We start from the raw sequence: 18,689 nt of genomic DNA, 5'->3' as shown, positions 1-18,689 counted from the left end.
GAATCAAAACTAGGTATATACCAGACAAAGAAGTTACTTAAAATAATTGTTGGTAAAAAACAACAACACCAGATACTACTGCGGGCCCTTGGAGGACAGCAATGCAGTATTTTCTAATTTAACCTGTTACAATTTTATCTGCAGAAGCACTTTTCCCGTTCTCTATTTCCCTTTCAACAGTTGTTAGCCTTTAAAAAAACTGCAGAAGTGAAACAGCTCCGGGCCTGACAAGTATTGCAGGTACTGAACTGTTTGATTATTCTGTTTCAACCTTTTATGTAACAGGTTTAGTATTTCCACAGAAGTGATGTTTGAACTGGAAATAGTCTTCTGTTGCTAATGGTAGTTCCTCAGCCACTTTGCTATATCCAGACAAACACTGATGTCACAGACATCATCTCTCCAGTGGACAAAAACCATCCTTTCTAACTGCGTGAACAGCTGCAGCAGAGAAAAGAGGTAAAATAATGCACATCTCACTTTTGGATTTGCTTATTTTTTAATAACTAACTGTTAGCCAGTGCGTCTTGGAGTCACAAGACCTGTGCATGGTTCACAACTAAGCTGACAGCACTGAGATCCTCACCTGGTAGCTGGCCGGGCTGTAAGCTGCCTAGCTGGCCCCATGGGCTGGATGTGAACTGGGATGCACCTGCACATCAGGGTGCATGTCTGATGGGATGCTTTGGGGACACAGTGGTTGCAAAGATGCAGTCAGTCTGTCTCAGTCTGCAGGGATCAATTGGGTGCTTCCCTGTTGCATGTGCACAGCTACACAGCTTCCCCTTCTTTTTAACTTTGGACATTTTGTGCAAGCTCCTGCACTGTATGTGTAAGAGTTTAACTTTCTAAACAAAGTGTATCTAGTCTTCCTCTGTTTTCTCTAGGCTTAGCTCCTTTTATGGCATTAAGCAGTAAATCAGTAATTCAGGGAACCTTACTGTGCTCCTGAAGTGTTTGTTAAACAAACAGAGAAGATAGGGCCAGACTCGCTGGCAACTTCAGGCAGCAGAGATGAGCAAACAGGAACTAACTACAAAAAATGTGGGGGAAAGAGAGGTTATTTACTAAAGTTTAGTTAGTACAGATATCAGACAATAGATTACCAAAGAAATGGTAATAAAGATGCAAGAGAAAGGGCAAGGCTTGCATACTATGCATACACAGAGCCTGTTGCACAGTGACCTGGGTGAGCACTGCATGCACCTGGCTTGGCTCTGTGCTAACATCACATCACTGCTACCAATGGAGTGACAAAAATCAATCCAGCAGGCAGCAAGACAAATAAGTCCTGGGTATCACAGCTCAAATATGGTTTTGATCAATAACAGAAAATTAAGTCCTACTCCTTTGCCAAGAAAATAGATTATTTAATCAGAGTACAGGCGGATAGAGGTGTTACATAATCCAAAACAGCTCACTGTGCTATATTTAGTGGCCACTGCCTTTCAGACAGGGTGAAAGTACACCCAGTACTGGTTACCAGCCCCATGCTGCAATGGTCTTCTGCTGCGTTAAGCTGGTCCAACACACTCAACGTGAAGGAATTGTGTATTTGAAACCACACCAACAACTGTGACAGGCAGATGAATTGGGAAAGGAGAAGATAGTCACTGCTGTTGTATGGAATTATCCAGCGGGGTCAGAGGATCATGAGAGTTCTGTAAGAATCCCAGCTAAAAATTACACACCAGAGGATCTATAATACTGCTTCCAGCCTTCTCCATCTTCTGATTACCTTGAGTTCTCCATCGAAGGATGAAATGTTAGCATAGCACTTTTGCACTTAATGACTGGTTGCTTTTCACAGTTATTTTTGTGACCTCTTAGCAATAAGCAGAGGAATTCCAGGAATTTGCAGAACACACTGAAAATCACTGATGTAGACCATCAGCACAGAGCTCGCTCAGTAGCACCGCAGCTGAGGGCCTTGCAGCACTCCCCAAACCCACGGGGCTGTAATTAAAAGCTCAAAGAAATGCTGGTCTGTGGGCAGTCCCCCAGATGTGAACAAAGGAGTCATCAGTGCCATCGTCCATCTGTCTGTCCCTCCACCTCTCCCATCGACCAATGCACACTGGAAAAAGGAGTGCAGTTAGTTCTGAAGTCAAGCACTTCTGGCTTTTATGGTTTCAGATAAAGAAAAATCAAGCTACGGCTGGGCAGATTCAAGCTGGACATTAGGAAGCATTACTTTTTGGAAAGGGTGGTCAGGCACTGGAATGGATGCCCAGGGAGGTGGTGGAGTCACCGACCCCGGGGGTGTTCAAGGAAAGACTGGACGTTGTGTTGAGGGACATGGTTTAGTGGGAGCTGTTGGTAAGAGCTGAGCGGTTGGACTGGATGAGCTTTTAGGTCCTTTCCAACCTTGGTGATTCTATGATTCTAAAAAGGAATTAAAAAAAAAACCAACTCTTCAGTGATTTGCTCGCAGCCCATTCAGGCTTTTAATCAGCAATCAAAGAAAAACCTACATTCCTAACTGGAACTAACTACAGCATTAAAAAAAAATTTAAAAATTAGCAGAATGGCCAGTGAGCTACTGGTACTGTGCACTTCTCAGACAGGTTTTGGTATCAAAAGCAACAAGTATTTACGTCAGTGTGATGTGCATTGAGTTTACAGAGCTGCTTCGCTCAGTGTGAGTGCCCAGCTATGGCAGCTCTCCAGGCACTGAATGCAAACCGGTCAGGGAAGATGGGATTCTCCGTGGCCATACCTTGAAGGTACATTTTGCTCTGGGATATTCATTTAAGACACTGAAGAGAACAAAACACTTCGTGCAGACTGGAAGTTCTTAGTGGTCGCAGTATTTTAGAAAGATAAGAAAACAAGCACGATAAACAGAAATCAAACAGCATGACTGCAATGTAACAGATACCTCAGAGATCCCTCAAATGTTTAGGAAAGCTAGAGAGGAAAGAAAGCGCTATGCCCATTAAAAATAATAATAATAAAAGATAATTATAGCTGGCTCCAAATGTTAACAATTTAATAGTTACAGGATCTAAGTACTGTAAATGACTAATGCATGCAGCAAATGTATTTGTAACAGTGTGCAAAACAAAGCCCTTAAATGTAGATAGCTCTGGAAAAAAAGGATAAACTGTTTTATAACAGAAACTCTGAAGCACACAACATTGAGAAAGTTTGTTGTATTGTCTTCCTTTTGACTGGCAACAAGATCTCTGTCGTTTGCCAAGGTGATGGAAAGACCAATCATGTGCAATCTGGGGACTCCACAGACCTACATGACCAGAGGAAAACCACCTTCATACTTCTGAGAAGGGTGAGATATTTTTTTTAATTCACACAAAAAGTCACTGATCAATGTATTTCCAAACAGGCAGCCATACAGAAAGATTACAGATAAATCTAATTGACCACAAACTGGAAGAACTGACCGAGTTCTGCAGATTAGTTACTGCATGCCATCTCGTGTGCACATTTTGTGACAGTGCAGTCACAAACACTACCTAAATCCACAGCCCCCCAGTTCTACTTCAAGAAACAATCACCATTTCCCTCAAAAAATTACTGAAACACAAGAATGAAATCAATACACTGCCCCAAGGTATGTCTTGTTATTTACTATTTTAATGCTGATTTTATTCAACAAGAGGAAGCTGGTGTGCATCTAACGTTGTGCAGCCACTAGTTGCAGGCTGGAGTTACCCTACGGAGCATGACTGCAGTGCCAAGGCGTGCAGAAATCTGCAGGACAGCTCAGCATCCCCCACCTGCACAAGAGCACTGACGCCTTTCATTCTCCAAACATGCCCAAAAGGAGACCATCACTTATTTCCCTCAACAAACAGCAATGCAGGTCACTCCTTCCTGCCTCTGGTTAGGAACTTCCCAGTGCTGCTGGCTTATGAGCAATGTCCCTGAGGGGCACTGGTTGGAGCTCCGGACATGGATTTGTCAAGCAGGGAATTAGCAGAAGCCACAGATAGCAGGAGCTGTCTGGCCCTCATTTCCTTCGTGGATGGTCTGCTACTGAGCTACAGGCAGCAGCTCTGCTAGCTGAAACTCACTGCATATTTCCTATTATCAAAGAAAGAAATTCTGTTGAGTAATGCTTTCATTCAATTTGCTCACAATGTTCTCTGTCGATGAATATATCTGATTTCATGTAAGTGTGATTAAATAAATCAGACAATGCTGGGCTGTGTCAGTCTCAAGAGGTTCTAGTTCAAGATGTGAAACGCTTGTCCCAATAAGCACAACCTGAACTAAAGCCTGTGCGTTATGGATCCTCTTAATCACAAGAATACCCTGCTCACCTCCTTACTGACATGAGTGTACCACCAGAACCACACATTTTGCACGTGCTGTCACGTGGATTCCAAGTCTTTCACAGTACCTAAGGACCGGAGGGAAAGGAAATGAACAGGAAAAAAAGCCAGAAGATGGAAACATTCCTGTGAAGTAATTTGACTTATTTGGAGCTCACGGCTTTTAGCACACAGAAGGATCAGGTAACAGGGGAACGAGGGCTGCAGCTGACACTGCCTGATAACAGAAATCGAAAAGAACAACGCTGAAATCCAGGCTGTTTATAATCAGTTGTCTACGCATGATGTTACAGGTCTAATCAGAAGTAGCCCGAGTGCTAAATCTTCATCTGCTGTGCAGAAGTTCACGTTACACCATCCTCCTTGAGAAGTTAAGGAACATCAGCCAAAGAATACAGCGATCCCACGCCACGTATTCTTTGTAGAACGAAAAAGCCTTTTTGAAAAGCTATCAGTTGAACAGCAGCGTGATTAAGAAAAAGAACTGTGTCTGGCAATGCGACCTTTCTCTGCTGCTCGCCACCAACCTGCCTCAGTCTGCACCTAGCACAGTGACAGGGTTGTCACCTCCAGCCCACTGAGCTGCTTTCTTGTTTCCAGGTACCAGGGAGTGATGCTCAAAGGACATGACTTTATTTTTTCCTGGTGATACATCTCAAATTAATTCCAGCTATAACAACAACAGCAAGCAGCCCTCCTTCTACTACATTCAATTCATGTTAGCTGCACCTCCTGACAGGAGGCAAAGGATTTTATCTCCTTATCAGCAGCCCCCAGCTCTGCGCTCCCATCTCCCACACAGCTCTGGCTGCTGCCCTACAGGGATGAAGGATCCCCACTTTGCATACTTCTGGGATGGAATGCACCCAGAGCTGCAGCCCCTGCATGGAGCTCTGCCTGCACAAGAACTGCTGCCACCAAGGTGATGCTGTGTTAGCAATTAACAATGCATCAGGGCTCGTCCCCACCCTTTGTTGTACAGTTTGCAATGAAATGGCAGACGGTGCACAAGCTGAAGGCTAATACAGAGAAACTTGGTATCTTCAGCAAGTTGGGGACAACAGTGAACAACTGTGCTGTAAGCAGAACATTATTTTCTCTGATACCATACACAGAAGCCACTGTTTAATTAAAACTAAGCTGCTTAAGCCATTAAACTGGCAAATGGCTGCAGCCAATGCCTTGTCAGTTGTTAGCATTCACATGGCAGGAGCTGTTTGTTGTCACACTCAGATGGCAAGTTGCAATGCTAATGCACTTTTCCCTACTGGCTCCACAAATCTGAAACAACCCGGGTCTGTGAAGTTATTAAAAGTGCTGCTGTGTATTCCTGAGGAATACTTTCTTACTGTGATCTTCAGAGATGCTAACACTACGCACTCAGCTGCAATTTAGTTATTTCAATCTCTGTCCTAAAAATATAAGCCATTCTAGTGATTTACGTGCATTTTTAAAAGTAGAACTTGTATTAATTCTGGCTTTGAGCCCCCGGTTGAAGCCATCATCCTCACTTCCCCAGTGTAAGAAATCCAGACATAGATTCTGTGTCCCCTGACTCAGATCCTGCATATCTCAACTTCAAAATCTTTAATTAAAAAGAGTAACTAACAGGAGCCAATTTTCTCAGCTCACATGCAATTAAAAAAAAAAAATAATCAAAGATTTATCTTGGGTCAGTACCAGGAAAAGAACATCCAGGCCGCCCAAAGCCACATCAGAGCCACAGAAAGTGAGCAGCACTGAAAGCTGAGAGGCTCCTGAAGCCCCTCTGCCTATTGCTTGAATTGAGGTCAAGAGTGAGCATTGGGCAGCAGCAGCAGCGCAGGATTTGGGACAGGACACTTTGCCTCTTGTCCTCTGGACCCTTCGTTCCCTTCTCCCAGATAGGAAGGATGAAGGCAAGGAACTTTTAGAACAGTTAAAGGCACTGAATTTGTTCATCTTTTTACTTCCTCTGAGTCATGCTCCTCAATCTTACCACTATGCATATTAGAATTTGCTACAACTCATTAAATAAACGTTTCCACTTCGACTCAGTAAAAGCAACAGACTCCCACATTAAAGCATCACACAGGTAAAATAATAAAAATCACTATTATGCTTAAAGTCACCCACTGAAGTGAGCTAAAATCTTTTTCATTTGGTGCAGTCTTCAGAAAACAATATTTCCATTCCTACAGAATGACCTAATGGACGGATGGCACTGTTCAAATGAATGGTCAGCAAGTGCATTTACTTTCTTCTATTCATATACATTTATTTTTACAGGCTACAATGCAAGCATCAGAACAGCGCTTCCACTTTGCCATCCAAGGACTGAAAGGCCATCCACATTAATAAAGCCTTGCCTTACCCCATGTGCCCTTTTTACATATGGCAAAACTGAGTCATCAGACTTGTTTTAGGTAGTTCACTTGACACAACAAAAATACGAGGTAGGAGCTAATTACCACACAGTAATCAAAACAGCAGCGTCCTTTCCCAAGCCTTGGAATTTGTATCCAAACACAAGGCTTTGTTGTAGAAGTGAAGTTACAGACGCCTAGATCTACTGAATGAAATGGCAGCATTTCTCTGCATTTAGCAACGAGCTTTGAAAACCTTGATCTCATGAGTCAGTAATAACAGTGGGGGAAGTACAGACAATCTTGGGCCTGTAATCAATAAGACAAGCTGCTTAAAAGACCTCATCTGAAATAAATGTGTACATGTCTCACCAGAGCCGAGATGCTGATTTATGATTAAAAAGTGTAAATGTACTTCTGTGATATCAGTTGAGAGCAACTCACATGTTTCATTCGCAAGGGCTTAAGGCAAATGGCTTAACATCACCAGAGCACAAACTCCTTCCTAAGCCTTTCTCCCAAATGCCATTAACACCTCTGCATGTTCTGCGTCCCATCCAATTCTCTCTGGCTTACACCAGTTCCATCACAATTTAAATACATCCAACTTCTTTTCCATTATTAAAGTTAAACCTACAAATGCAGCGTTCTTCTCTCAACAAAATCCTGCCAAGGTCCCTGAAAGGCCAGGCCCGGCTGTGACATGATCTGCTGCCAACAGAGCTGTCTACAAACACCCCGAAGACTGTGCAAACAGACTTTAAAGGATTTGGAGAGGAATATTCCCCCAGATAATACAGCAGGCCGGGTATTGTTTAATAAGTAAAGGAATGATTTAGAAAAGCTGATGAGCAGAGGGTGCAGTGGCATGAATATGAGAATTATTCAGGTTTACCAGGACTGCAACAAAATGATCTGGAAGAACATTCCCACAGTAAATTAATCTACAGCTATGCAGTATAAAGCTATTTCAGTTTCTTCCCCTTTTTGGGCATCCAGCATAGCAGCACAGGTCTTTATCAGAGATCAGACACCAGGCAGAACAGCGCCCACAGAACGACTGCATTACTGTTGAGCCGAGGGAAAGTAAATAGCCTTAGAAATTCTTTTTGTTAGGGGAAGAGAGAAAAGGCTAAAAATGTGTATCACAGATAATTTCTGGAGTCAAATTCCAAGTTATTCTGTTACTTTTCCAATGCAGAAGTATCTGGAATCTTTCCACCCAAGGCTGTATTAATCTACAGGGAAATTAACTGCTACAACAGTTGGAAATGTAGGGGTTAATTCTGACTGCTGTCGAATGCCCCAAGTCTGTGCTCTGTTCATCAGAGCATTAAATCTGAAAGCTCAAGAGAGTAGTGCAGCCGTGCTGCAAGGGCTATGTTATAAAGTTCTGCATTAAAAATTCATATCAGAGGCTTGCCACAGTACTCTGCTCTGGCTGAAAGGAGAGCTGCCGGGGAAATATTAGACACCCCACTGTCTTTCTGGCAATTGGAGACATTCCTCAACAAACAGCACCTCAGGAAGGGAATGAAAGGGCAAACAAACCGTGAAACAAATCAATGAGTTCAATTATCTCTCTCTCTCTCAGAAAGGAAACTTTTCATTTTTAAGGCTGTTTCATGAAATCTTTTAATGACGGCCCTGAACAAGGATGCTGGGCGCTCTGGCTGCAAACCCAGCTGCTAGGCAGTACTTTTTTGTTTGGTTTACACGAGACACAGGTTCCCAGCGCAGTGCAGGGCAGAGCCATCCCCCACCCAGACCTGCTCTACTCACCTTCTGCATCACTGTGACCACGTGGGATAATGGGGCTGGAAGAACTGCTGCTGCTTTCCCTGAAGTGTCTCCAGCAAAGAGTGAACTTAGATTTATTAAGATAGTTAGCAACTCCACGGTTAAGTTATGTGCTCCTCACTGCTGGTTAAGGCTGTATGCATTTCACAGCAATTTATGGCAACCCAGCTGGTAAGATGACATGCTTGGCAATGACAGTGATGGGTGTTACATTTTAATGAAAGGCAGATGTGCCCCTCAGGTTATCTGATGCAACCACTGTATTCAGGCAGGTTAATAATACAGGCACGGTTAAGTGGAGAAATATACAGGAAATGAAACATCAGTAAATAGTTTCTTGAGGAACCGTGGAAAGAAAGCTACCTGTTTTACAGTCTTCCCCTGCACCAAACATAATAGCAAGTTTCACTCTTCCCAGTGCTGAATTTTGAATTAAAGGTGAGCAGACGGACAAATACTGCCCTGGTGCTACACAGATAAATGTATGTGAGCATCACTCACTTTGAGTAACAGAGCACAAAAAGAACACTACAGGTGGGGTGATGGAACTAACTAAGTTCTAAGAAACTTTTCAAGGCTTTTTTTTTAGTTTTAATTCTTTGTTAGAATGCTTTCTTTCGTGTAAAACAAATAAATACTGCTTTCTGCTTAAGGCTACAGCTTGTGTATCACTGCAAGGACACTGTCACACACACATGGGGGGGAATAGTTACAGGTGTCCAACTAAATCAGGCCCACAATCATTACCACAGCTGGAAACCCAACTGACTTCAACCTGGTTCGGAGTGGTTCACCCCCATGAGTTCACTCAGGAGGGCAGCAGTTTGTCATCTAGCACGTGCAGTCCAGAGAGAGTCAATGACAAGCCAAACCAAGCCTAGAGTGGCTTACAAACCCCCACAAATGCATAAAAATCTTTCAAGGTGGGAAAGAATCCCTCATTCAGTTTCAAGTTCATGAGTTAGAGGGAAAGAATGAAAACAGGTTGTATAGTCAGTGATCACAAGTAACCAGAGACCACTGAGTACAAGCCAGTGAAAGGCTGCTAGAAAAGATGAGTAACCCTAAGGCAGCATTTCAGTCAAATTTGCTTTTTGTTCAAGATTTGTTGCTAACAGGCATTTAAAACTCACAAGATTCAATCAGTGAGCATTCAGGCAGCATCAAGATGTACCTAAGTGGAAAAAGGGAAGGAGCAGGCCTTCCTTCTAACTGCTGCTTCCTCAGCGTTGATTCCTGCTGCAGCGCTGATTGCCCTTCGCTGCCTGAGCAAACTCCATGTGACTCCACTTCCCAACATCTAAAAGAATGGGAGGAGAGGCTGCCAGAGCCAGAAAGCAGTTAATTAGCCTCTGCTATGATCTGCCCCTGCAGAAACACACTAGATAAATGGTAAGGGTTAGTAATATCAGGCTTACAGGATTGTAAATGCGTTTGTTTATTTAATGCTTTACATGAATGCTAATGAAGTTATTAACAGGCCTGCATGTTGTCTATTGTTTTTCTTGGTTTCAGTGCCTGCACCACACTGCCTTATCCCTCCTGCTCCATGAGCTGCCCAACATCTTTGTCATCCAAATCCCTGAATTAGTGCTCAGGCTTGGCTCCTAGCTCCTCATGTTTGGGATTATCACTTTCTTACTCAGAGACAGAATTTTTAAAATCACATTCATTAAAACATACTTTAAAAACCTCCAGATAATGAGATCTATTTTCATCACACCAGATATTTTCTGGGGCATACAAAACTGCAGTCTCACATGGTGTTCTTGTCTTTCAACTGAGATCAGATGATACATAAGTGAGGTCTCAGTAAGTGCTATCTCCAGGATGAGGCTGAACCAGACGGGACAAGCATCTCTGATGTCCAACACAGATGCTTCTCCCCAGGCTGTGCTTCAGCCACAGGCATTGAGGATAAGGGTTAAAATGGAAATAAAAGATTTACATCAGGTGGGCAGAAGAAATCCTTGCCAGAAATTTGAAAGCTCCAGCAATGGTGGCAGAGATGGCAGCTGCAGGACTCACCCTGAGCTACGTGAACACCTGAACCAGCACACAATCACCAAATCACAAAGGTTGGAAAAGCTGTCTAAGATCACTCAGTCCAACCGTTCACCTACCACCAATGTTTCCCCACTAAAACACGTTCCTTAGTGCAACATCTAAACGTTTTTTGAACAAAATCAACAGTGGATAATACGGTGAAAACCGTTTGAAAATGTACTTTTAAAGCAACTGTGGATAAGGTAGTGCCCTTGTTTGTGTAGTAAGGCAGCTTACAGCTGTAGTATGACGGTAACTTTTTAAGGTAGGGAAGCAATAAGGCACATTTATGTGCACATTTAATGAGATGCTGAAAAACCTGTCTAATGAGGAAATAGCATATGGATACTTTAATGAAGGTTGTGCCAGACACAGTCGCTGACAGTAACTATGAACATGTTCCTGTTCTTGGAATTCAAACAAAAAAAGAAAATGAAAACAAAGAAGGGCCATGAAAACTGCTCATTTGGAACGAGGCAGGACATAGGAGAGCAGATGAGCAGCTCCCAGGGCACACTCGGCTTTCCAAAGGGAAAGATCACAAATGCAGAAAGAAGAGACTGTTTTCCAGGACACTGTTTTGATGGTTGGACCCTTGCGAAGCTTCCTCTCCATCTTTTTCCATTCCACAGGCAGCACAACACACACTACGTGACTCATTTTCTCACCCGCTTTGTTGTTGCGTGGGAGTGGGAAATGCAGCTGGAATCCATCTACTGAGCACGGGGAGAAGAGGGTGAAGTCCATGGCAGTGAGGAAGGCCTGTGTGGTAACTGCCTGGCTCAGCAAGACTGCTGCTTCTGTCAGGCTTGCAGGGAATGCAGGTTCTGCTGGCAGAAAGATGCTCGGGGTCTCTTCTGCTCAGCAGAACAACGCAAAATCCTGAGATTTGGCCCCAGCAAGGGCAAGTGAGGACAGACAGGACAAGGCTGACACTGCCTGCCTCATGGAGACCCAAGAACTGAGGAAGCTCCAACCTTACCCATTGGATTGCAGGCCCAGGACACAGCTGAGCACCCAGCACACGAGCACAGTGCTGTGAGACCCTCTGCAGCAATACTCCATATTTACTTAAAGACTTCCAGCTAAGGATCTTGTGTCAACCCAAGGTTATAGATAACAGAACTGGGTGATGACTAGAATATGCTGCAATACCCCAAGGCTATTTTTTTCTCCTTTGGGCAGTTAAATAACACCAGCTTTTAGGCTACACTAGAAAAGGGAACTGAACAGTCTCACTCGAGGTTAAAAAACAAACAAATAAAAACCTTGTGTGGACCTAGGGCACTTCTGTGCTGTCAGAAAGTTACATTAACTAATTACAAGTCTAGCAAGAGACAACACAGTCCAGCTCCAGCACTAAATCCTACAAACTAAACGCTCCATTTCTATGGAGTTCTCAAAAACGCAAACTTAAAAACAAGAAGAAAATCCTTCTTTACCAGCTTGTGGTTTATGCCCCTGATGTCTGCGTATTTCTTGATCCCAGCCAAGAGCAGACTTGCTCTGAGCATCATGCTTGTTCCTCTTGCCTCAGCCTCTCTACCCAAAAGTAGAGGCTAACAGCAATGTTTCAAAGCAAGCCTTTCACAACGGTTTCCAAGTGTTTGATGGCAATGCTGTAATTCAGTCCTCACAGCACACAGTGTTGAGATTTCATGGTTTGACTGTAGGCTGAACTCAAAATTTGATCAACCCCCCCCTCTAAAAAAAACTGACGAAGAAAAAAAACCAACCTGGTTTACAGAAGAGCTTTCCAGTCCTGTTTCACACAGAGCTTTACACCAAGGAACAGCCTTGGTGATTCTGTGATTCTATGATTCTGTGAAACTGTGCAGATCTCAAAAGTATTCTCACTAAAGCACTTCATGTTAACGCTGCATAGTGATTGTGCATAAGGTACAATTAAAACCTTTAATAAAAATCTCAACTTGTAAAATGCACACAGAGCTTTCTGTAGGATACAAGAGGTTTGATTTTTCTTCCTTTATTTTTAGATTAGTTCTCTTTAACGTTTTCCTTGTATTTTCATCTCCCCGCTATCACTACTCCTGGGTTTCATTGACAGCAATATGACTACAGAGAATTTAAAGAGAGAAGGCTGTAAGACACATGGTCTATGAAGTTCTCCATCTCCTGTTTTTAGGGAAATCACTTTAAGTACAGCAATAATTCCAGAGACGAGCATTAGAAGTTAATGACTCATCAAAAGAACAGGAAATAGGAAACTTTAAGACCTTAAAGGCACAGCAAAGAGAAGGTATTTCATGTCATGTACAACACAACCACCCTAACTACAGTATTTCACGCTCAATGGGGGAAGCAGCATTTGAGGACATCTATCATGGTAATTATGTAATGCTGGAGGGAGCACAACTTTATTTTTTATTCAGTTTGACCCTGAGCACCGTCAAAATAGAAGACTACAAACATTTGGAACGTGATATATGGGTACGATCTCGTACTTAAACAAGAAAGGTTTAAAAAAATTAAAGTAAATAATTCACAGGCCAGATTCAATTCTCAGGATATATTGGGAATTACTCCCCTGCAGTCAGAGTTAACTGAGACTTGCCCCGATGTAACAGAAGACTCCACATGACTACTTGAACTCTAATTCCGCCATGTAACTTTAGGCAGAAACAATTCTCATGATTAAAACTGCTGCTCCTGTCTCAGAGCCCAACCCAACGCTCCCTCACACACAAAGCCACCTATTTAGAACTTCACTCTATGCCCAAAGAACAGGTCTGCTGTACATGGAGCAGGAGTGCCCTTCACCCCCAACAGCCACCAAACACAACCGTGTCCTTCTGTCACTGCATTTTGGCAGTGAAACATCACCCCAAACTGCTCTTCCTGTCCCCAGCACTGGTGACTCATTCACCCTGCACTCACATGCAGGTAACAGGAGGAGACTTTTGCCTCGCTGCAGCCCTCCTGCCCGCGTTGCAGCATCACCTGCCTCCCTGCTCAGCAGTCCCATCTGTCACCCAGCTCTGACTTTGTGCAGATTACTCGAGGATTTATTTATTTTCAAGCAGGCTATATGGATGAAAACAGGCGCTACTTTGTCCTCCTGCTCCTTAGCTTCCACCCATTTGTCTCATTAACTCATTTGGGGCTGTCGTGATGTTAGCTCTTTAGGGCAGAGATGGCCTCTGTAAGATAAAATCCCACCCTACTGCCCCAACCTCACTGGATGAGGTGTGTGACCACCACAAGGAAAGTAATATTAAATACAAACACTGAAATGTTGTGAGCCACGTTCACAGAGCCAGGCCTTAAAACATCAAGCATCTCTCCCGGATTGTAAAGCAGGGACTGCCAGCTCACAGACCACATTTTCATCAGCTGCACCCTCGTCATTTCCTGATTTCGTTTTCATTAAAGTGTAGTCCAGGATTAAAACCAGTCAGCTGGATCTTCTATGTGGTGCAGGCAATTTGCAATATTGCACCAGCGTTCAATCTTAATGACGCTGCACAAATACGCCCCTCTGTGTCATCCTTTACTACACTGCAAAAAAATAATAATCAGCCTAATCTATAAATGGAAAACAGTTTCCTGCTTCATATATTGGAAGACAACGTGTTTTTCTATAGGTTATTAAAAGTAATCACTTTAGGATGAATCCTCTAGTGAATACGACAATGTTTTCCATTTCATTTTCTGTGCGTGCACCACTTTCAAAAGATCAGAAAGTTGGAATCTCCCAGAAAATCACACAGGAATGAAAGCAGTGGCAAAGCTGCCTCGACCGACAACCTCAACCTCAACATTTTCTGCTCTGTGTTGTTTCCTAAGGCTTTTTATTGCACGATCGGGTGCAGTACCTAAAACCCTCACAAGACTATTTAAAGTTTACTGGTGAAAATGTAGCATTTCTGTGAAATTTGATATTTTCTTTCATCAAAGGCAGGGAGCCTCAACCCACATGTTAACAGTAATGTAACAAGCCTACTGCATGTGCTACAACTGAAGATCCTTTTCCAATTAGAATTCATTTACACTGGGGAGAGGAAGGGCAGGAACAAAGAGGTGGCTCTGGAATTCATTTAGAGCTGGAATTGGACCATCCCAGCTCGGAGGACCGGCAGCTCAGCTGGAACCTACACACTTGCTAGGACTCTGCAGAGAAACAGAAGTGAAAGAGCTTGTTAGCAGGGAGCACAGTTTGTCCTCAGAAATCCAAGGCAATGCACACGAGAACTTTATTTTTTTCTATGGAGGGTAAAGAAAATCACGTCTGTTGTATTAGGAGAAGAACTACTTAATTTTCCTGAAACTTGAGCCTGACTTTGCTTTTCAGTTCCAGCTCTGGTAGAATCTCCAGATCAAACTCATTAGCGTTTGTTAAAACCAGGTTTGCTGATAGAAATGTGTGGGACAGCAAACAAAATCAGCATCAGGCCTCGAGAGAGGATGTGCCTCTTTAATTGAAAAAGGCAGAGTAATCATTCATTTATTTAACCCAGAGATGATTATAATCTGAAAACCTTGAAATCCTCTTACACAACAACTGTTTTGGCAAGCCCCTCTGTGTTCCAACAAATATTAAACTGTGCTTGCCATTTGTCTAAGGAATCTTGTATTAATAAACATGAAGAAGAACACTTTTACCTCCCACACTCAACGACAGAAGAAAACAAAGACCAGCTGTATTCATCAATGGATCCTTGTTCTGCACATAAAGGCTAATTACATTTTACTTCAAGCCTACACATGGAAAACTTTTCTGCTGCCATCTTGTCAAATTCAGCGACTGATGTTCCAGCTGACAGACTGCAATGACTGCACATAATGAACTTCTTTCTGCCATTAACACCTTCAGCACCCTGGGCTATCTGCGCAACGCAGCGCCCGGCTTCTGCCAAAGGCAAGGCTGAGCTCTGTGGATTCCAACGGAAGGAGCTGATTTCACTGAAGATTTGAAGTCCAGAATCCAACCTCGGTTGAAGATGCCCTGCCAGCACCGAGCTCAGTTACTCCAAACCTCCCTCTGCACACAGCGCTGTGAGCCGGGACGTTCTGAAACCCCCAGCAGAAGATAAACAAACCAGCTGACACAGTGACTTCCAACTTCAAGATCACAACCACCAGTCGCTAGGATAGAATCCAGACTCCTTCATGCTGATACTGAAGACTTTTTTTTTGAAAGCTTTTCACAGTTACAAACAGTTAAAAGACAGATTTACTCCAAAACTGACAATCTTCAAAGTACTTTTAGCTTCAAAAAATTGACAATTATCTTTTTTTTCCTGAAGGCATTCCAATTCATCTGCATCAAATAAGTGTCTGTAAAACTAACAATTCTGGCCTAAGATAAAAATCACATGTTTTTAAAACACAAAATTAAAATTGGCAATACAAGTAGCTTTTCAGACTTAGATCAAAAGAGGGTTTCTTTTCAGAGAAGAATCAAACTGTCTTTCACCATTTTTATTGGTGTTTTTTCAACTTTTCTCCCAGCTTTTACAATTAAAATAGATGACTCAATCTCACTGTCTACATTCAGTTCCCCTTTCATGGCTTTCTAGATTTCCATGTTGCAGAATTTGGGCTACAAACACCATGGATGACTGCTATTATGCAAGCACTATTTCTGCCATAAATATCCAAAACAATGATAAAATATTTCTGCTGTTATTACAGTCTACAAGTTTGTTTTCACAGTGTATTAGTTTAGGAGATAAAGTACATGCCTAATGCCTGCTTCAGGATTCAGCTCTGTGATATCTACATTACAGACCCAGCCTTCATCACTGTTCTGATACAGATCACAATAAAGCTTCTTGCAACTGCAGATCCTACTAATTTGATGTAATTCGCTGTGTGTTAGGTAAGAATTGTACTCAAGATCCTAAGAAAACATCTGTGTGAATCTTCCTGAGAAAATGAAATACATTAGAAGTGCAAGCAATCTGTTTAGAGTACATCTTTTGCACAGTGTAATATAAATCATGCTACTAAGGGAAACAGTATTGAAATCCAAAATGCAAACACTGCAAGTAAGGACACTGAAAGGAGTGAGGGGTTGAAAGGTTCAGAGCCTACAACCACTGAGCCCTAATGCCTGTTCCTGCAGCAATGACTGCAAGGCAAAATCCCAGCAACAGAGCTGTCAAGCATCAGTTATGAGCAGAAAGGGAAATAAAGGCAATTTGCAGTAATTTAAGGCTCCATCAGAAACATCATTAGTATGCATCTCTTAAAGAAGGATGAAATCAACGAGGGAAAAAAATACATTTGATCACCTTATGCAGACCTCAAAGGGGACTGGAGTTACAGGGTACAACCAAAATTTACTTCTAAGATTACTGTTAATGATGTGAAAGGTATTTCAACCCCAGACACTGATTCCTAACCGCTATGGACAGAATTCTGTAAGCTCCAAGCTCCCCATGTTCTTCAGAGGGGAACTGGATCCTCTGCGCTCACAGAACCACACACTAAGAAATTAAAACTTCTTGTGAGTTTAAGTGGCCTCGAAAAACCTGATTCTGCCATGTGCCACACCAGAAAGCCACTTCCTTATAAGCCAAAACAAAGCCATGGCACTCTTCCCACCACGCCTGCACTGAAGTCTCTCTCCCGAAAGCATGGAGACAACCAGCAGCCTTCTGCTTCCATTCTCTTCTGTACCACAACAGGTGGCACAGCTGGGAGGAAGGGTTTTCCTGTCTATTCACCACCCATCACTCTCCTACTTGGAAAAGCAGGCGGCAGTGATGCCCTGGGTGTGACACATGCAGCCGGCAAAGGATATGTCCTTGCTTACAGAGGGCACCCCTTGCTTTCCCATCTCATTCCAGAAGAAGGAAGCACTGTTTGGGCTGAATTCTGGGATTGCTGCTGTTCATGAGATTTCCTTCTCATCACAACATATCCATAAATAAAAAGAGTGAAAAGAGAAAAACAGCAGAAATCTGTTTTCTGTCTTTTGTTTTTGGAACTGAATGTTAATAAAACCAAGGGATAATTGAGTACAGCAGCCATTACAAAGACAAGGAGATATATATATATATATTTGAGACTACCTGTGTTCTGCTTGAAAAAAGCAACAATTGGCCAAAAATGTCATTCCGTACAGTTTGGGTGGATTTGGGAGAAAGATGGCTGTTGTGTCACAACCAGAAAGAATCAGGTGCTTATCAGTGCAGTGGATATCCAGTGGTAAACACATTCTTCTCAGCAAGACTGCAGAATCACAGAAAATATTGTAATCCTGAAAGTGGCCAATTTCTAAATAAAATATGAGACATGGAATAAAAGATGCATAGCAGATGCAGCACCTGAGAATTAAATCAGGAATGCAGCAGCATGTGGCCCAGGAAAAGTGTATTGTTGGGTAGAAAAACATGAGAATTAATAAATTCTCTACAGGAGACCAAATTATGACAGTGCTTTCAAAAAAGTGTGGACTCCTGAACCTCTCCCATCTTGTCCATTTCCAATAGGCAGATACAAAATAAAAAAAGCAACAATACCCTGAAGGAAGAAATAGGAGGAAAGCAGTGCATTCTTACTTTGCAGTAGTTTCTTCATCGTATTTTGTTTTCAGATCAAACAGTTCTGTTCTGGTTTTTTCCAAGGCTAAAAGGCAAAAACATGAAGCATTACACTGCTGTAACAACAGCGAAAAGCAAGAAGACTACTCCATTCTTTTAATTGAGCCATAAATAAAGCTCTGTATCTCCTGATGAAAAATCCTTTGCTCTATCTTCTCACCTAGGCAAATCATTACGACTTAGCAGAAATTTATCTTCTCATTTTTCGTTTTCTTCTGGTATTACTTCAACATTATAAAAATTTCCAGTTTCTATTCTGCTTAACAAAGCTAAACATTACTCATTTCTTATTTAGCCAGCTAAACTGCTTATTCATTTGAAATATTTACTGCAATAATTCAGGCAAGAAAATTTCTTGTGTTCTTGAAGGGAACAAAAACAGACGCATCCTGACCTGGGATATGTCAGAGTGCAGAGATGGACAGAAATATTAAATGTCACAGAACAGGCAAGGCACACTAGGAGATACTGGGCTCATATTGAACCAGCCCACTATAAATACTTATCAAAGATCAGAAATGTGTGAAACCAAAGCAAAACATTAACGTGGATGAAAAGTTCCATGGCCTGTTTTCATTGCTGTGATGTTGTAAAGCTGTACGAGCTTTGTGCTTGGCCGTGCCCACTCT

The 18,689-nt window shown here is 42.5% G+C and overlaps 1 protein-coding gene across 1 annotated transcript in view; it reads right to left on the bottom strand.

Moving 5' to 3' along the window:
• The window catches only part of CUX1 (cut like homeobox 1), a 175,631-nt gene that overhangs the window by 83,591 nt on the left and 73,351 nt on the right, over positions 1-18,689 (bottom strand). The window contains exon 8 of the mRNA XM_042879941.1: positions 18,019-18,085. Within this exon, the coding sequence (XP_042735875.1) occupies positions 18,019-18,085 (67 nt within the window). The remainder of the gene's footprint in view (positions 1-18,018; positions 18,086-18,689) is intronic.

This window comes from Lagopus leucura, unplaced genomic scaffold (assembly GCF_019238085.1).
Source record: "Lagopus leucura isolate 7727_CA_CO unplaced genomic scaffold, USGS_WTPT01 Super-Scaffold_100024, whole genome shotgun sequence".
Lineage (NCBI taxonomy): Eukaryota > Metazoa > Chordata > Aves > Galliformes > Phasianidae > Lagopus > Lagopus leucura.
This window is presented reverse-complemented; position numbering and strand designations above follow the sequence as displayed.